Source organism: Cebidichthys violaceus, unplaced genomic scaffold, assembly GCF_023349555.1.
Source record: "Cebidichthys violaceus isolate CVI_PGR_0920_01 unplaced genomic scaffold, fCebVio1.0.p SCAF_361, whole genome shotgun sequence".
NCBI lineage: Eukaryota > Metazoa > Chordata > Actinopteri > Perciformes > Stichaeidae > Cebidichthys > Cebidichthys violaceus.
Window position 1 is genome coordinate 37,077 of NW_027176552.1, and position 4,254 is coordinate 41,330.

The 4,254-nt window shown below is 43.7% G+C and overlaps 1 protein-coding gene across 1 annotated transcript; it reads right to left on the reverse strand.

Moving 5' to 3' along the window:
- Nucleotides 1-1,885: 1,885 nt before the first annotated feature.
- On the reverse strand, nt 1,886-4,210 carry LOC137884161 (dachshund homolog 2-like; the record flags this gene model as incomplete). The annotated part of the gene is given in 2 exon segments (XM_068725865.1): nt 1,886-4,020; nt 4,023-4,210. Coding segments are annotated over 2 exon segments (349 nt in total), but the record flags the coding sequence as incomplete, so codon positions are not given.
- Nucleotides 4,211-4,254: the final 44 nt, after the last annotated feature.

Here is a 4,254-nt window from a genome sequence, read left to right on the forward strand (position 1 = left end):
GCTGGTTTGATTGACAGCTGGTTCAGCCACGCATTTTTACTTTACTACTCTACTTTTTTTTAACACTACCTTTTAGAATATTCTACAAAATAAAAGCATCCCAATGAGAGAGCAGGCTTCAGTGTGCTTTAAAAAGGAAGTGATTATCCGATCGTCTAACCCCGTCACGACTGTAACCAAGAGTAACGCCATGACGGCCTTCGAGGAGACGCTGATAGTCGTTATCGCGGCACAACGCCCGAATACTCCTACACTCTGTACTCTAGCTCACCTAAACATCTACGAGAGACAAGTATGGAGAGAGATCTTCAGGGAGTCAGTTCCATTTGGGTTTTAACTTTCACGTCAGTTAGTATTAGTCGTGTTTCATGATGTCCAGACAACAAGAAAATATAATATATATATCAGAGAATACAACAACAACAGCAACATCTGATGAGTTTAATGATCGCTACGTCACAAATCATTCGGCAAAGACAAAAAACACGTAAAACGAGCGTAAAAAAAAAAGCAATCGAGGAAGTTTGACACAATGTTGCCGTTTCCGTGCAGCTTTTGTTGCACAACACTTCATAACGTGCAGTAAAAATATGTGAATACAGAAGTTCAAAAGTTCATTTCTACATGAATAAATAAAGTTGCGTCGTCACCTCCTGATAAACGCAGAGAAGAACAACTTCCTCTTCTTCATCTCAAATAATAATATTTAAGGATGTGTTCACATTGTACTTCCAGTGGTGGGAAGTATGTTTACTCAACTAATGAGAGTACAACTTCAGAAAGAAATGTTGTACTTTTTACTGCATTCATCTGACAGCTGGAGTCACTTTTACTTTATGATCAGTTTATAAAATATGATACAGTTAATGTGGCATCGTGTCAAAGCATCCAATAATATGCTATATATATATATAATATATAACTCTCTGGAAGAGTTATTTTTTCAGTATGTTTCAGTAAGTATCCAAGAAGTACTTTTACTTTAACACTTTAAGTACATTTTGTACGTTTATTCTAAAGGCTTTAAAATAGTTGTTGTTTCTCTTAAAGAGGAAGCTAAAAAGAAAAGAACGCTGTGAAAGAACAGATGCTAAAGAGCACTTTATGAAACTAAATGAATCCAGAATATTCTGGATTATTGAGACGTTAAGCGGTCGTCGCTTTGAAAACACAGAAACTCAAAACGCACACATTCGGTTACCGAGAAGACAAAGTATGCAGAGGACCAGTGGGAGCGTTCTCCTTTCTTTAAGGCATTTCATTTTTCCTTTCTTTTCCCAGAGACGTACGTAGAGGGAGGGAGGGAGGGAGGGAGGGTGAGGCATTAGAGGAATGCCAATATGATTGGAGGCAGAGAGGAGTGTGTGTTCGCTGTGCGTTCAACAACAATAGCTCTCCAGCCGTGTTGTTCCAATGCACATCCACATGATCCGTTATCGGCCCCGACACGCACCGCTGGGGGAGAGCGAGGGAGACGGACGGAGTGATTGAGACGAAGAGAGACAGGGAGGGGGGGGAGGACGAAGAAGGGGAGACAATTAAAGACAGAAATACTCGGCTTGATAGGGGTGAGAGATGAGGAGGTGGGGGGGGGGGGAAGTGGGTGATAAAAAGAGACAAAAATAGCGACAGAAATACTGTGCTCGAACAGGGACGTGACTTCAAGCTTAATAAACTCCAGCGTGTGTGTGTGTGTGTGTGTGTGTGGTCAGCTAAAAACAAAAAACAGAGGTCACCCTCCAACAATCCGGTGACTCCACAGCAACACAAAACACGGTTAATAATCAGCCGATGCTGAACAACCATCACTCGCGACGGTGTCCAGCGTGTTCCTCCCCCCCTCCTCCTCCTCCTCCTCCCCACATGTGAAATTCCAGGACTTTTTTTTTGTTTTTCAAGGAGCTTCCAGAAATAAGTCGGAGCTTTAAACATGGTTTTTTTTTCTCCTCTTCTAGTTTTTGTTTATGCTTTTTTTTTTGTTTCCCAGGATTGAAACCATAACGAAACATGTCCAAGCAGCAGTGCACTGATGTAAAGCGCAGGGGGGGGGGGTCCGTAATTGAGACAAATGGCCGCCCAAAATAATTCAGCGCCACTAAAAGTTAGCCGCATTAGCTGTCAGCGGTTCCCGTTAACGTACGGACAAACTATCACCGAGTGACTGGAGGGAACTTTAAAAAAAGACGTTTATTCAACAACGGACGTCGGGTACAAAGCGTGAGTCACTCCCAATCTGTTTCCACATCCACCAGTCATGACTCTGAGCACCAATTTTGGCGCAAATTGCGTCAATCGGGCGCCAAAGGTTGTACCTCCCAAAAGGACAGAGTTTAACTTTAAACCTCTGTGCTCCTTCACTGTGATGTGTTGTAAATATCAGAGTCTCCAGGTTCCTTCATCTCTCCTGGATGAAAACAATCTCACAATTTCATGCAAAATTTTTCCTTTTTCCTTTTTTTTTCTTTTTACAGCAGAACGACGTCAAAACGTTACTCTCATCCAACCGAACAAACTACGTCTTCTCAAAAATTTAATTTTTTTAATTACTCGAAACGACTGACGACGACGTAAAAATAAAAGTATGTGGTCAGAGTTATGAATGTTAAAAACTCAAAAAATACTTTTTATGCAGCATTTTCTTGTTTTAAATCCCCCAAAAAAGGGAGGAAAACTCCCTCTGTGAACCTCAAACGACGACGTGTTCGTCTCTCTCTGGTGACAACTCAAACCAAACCGACGGGGTTTTTTGTTTCAGGGTTTCTGAGGTCCGGTTCAACGATTTCAGGTTCAGGTTTTCATGTACGGGTCTCCTCTAGAGGTGGTTCAGATGAGACCATCTCGTTAACGGGTCCGTTTGTGTTTCAAAATGGTGGAGATCCAAAACGGATGCCCGGGACGCCACTTAGAGTTTTAATCTGATAGGACGGTTTAAACGGAAACGGTGGGAAGAAGCAGGTACAGTAGGTCCACACACACACACACACACACACACACACACACGACCGCCATACATATCGGGTATTAAAAACACGTCTGTTTACACATAAACACACATTAAAGCTGTATTTTCTGTTCCAACGAACCCGCTCTGAATCTCACACACACATTAACGCTTACGTAAACACACACACACACACACACACACACACACACACACACAGACACACTGACTGGTGAGATATAAAGTAATGGATTATGAGACATGAGGAGCTTTTCCATCAACAGAGTCAACTGGAAAAACTGAGTTTGCTCTCCGTGTATTGTTTTTACTGAAACAAGTGTCTGCACATTTAGCAGCACACACACACACACACACACACACACACACACACACACACTTCCATCAGGCAAAGTCGATACAGTAAAAGCATCATTTTCAACACCGAAGCAAAAAATAAGTAACGACACTGTCGACAGGAACAGGAAGTCAGTTTCAAGAAGGAGTCAAAGAGTCAATAATTATGGTTTTGAGAGTGCAGAGATTAATAACAACACGGTGCAAGTCCACGCAGAAATACAGTAATATACTGTAAATTTGTCAAACTGAGACTCAAGAAGAATCTCCAATAAGGATTCATATTTCTGGTATATTCTGTACTTATTAAGTGCTTATAGAGATATAAATACAAAATGTGACACATTGCCTCCACACATATTGAGTAAAATAAATAAATAGTAGAAGTTGCTATTGGTGTCTCAGACACCGCTGAAGTGTCTGAAGGTGAAGAACAGTGCATTCAGAGCCACGTGCGGAGCGCATCTCTACCAAACAGAAGAAAGAAAAAGACGTGTCGTTGAGAGACTCGAACTCACCGGGAAGTAGATTCCAGCGAAACTCCGAGACTTTAAAGTGTAAAATCTAACAGATAATGAAAAACAACAAAGTGACTAAAGTGTTGACCAACCTGGCGCTGGTGCAGTCCTGGTACAGGATCTCGAAGTCCTTCCTGGAGATGAGCTTGCAGCGGTTCACGCCGGGCTGGATGGCACCGAGCCCCCGCAGGACGCGCACCTGCTCACGGTGCACACCACCGGCGCGATGTCCAGCCTCTTGAGCTTGGTGTAGACGGTGTGCAGCCCGCCCACCAGGTGCTTCAGAAAGAGGTCGAACACCTGCGGCAGGCAGATGAGCTCCTGGCCGTCCACGCCGAAGCTGGCCACCTTCACGCCGTGCACCTCCACCAGCTTGCACTCGCTGCAGAGACCCGGGCTGGCGGAGGGTCTGCGCCATGCCGGGCGAGCCGGGGGTCAGGC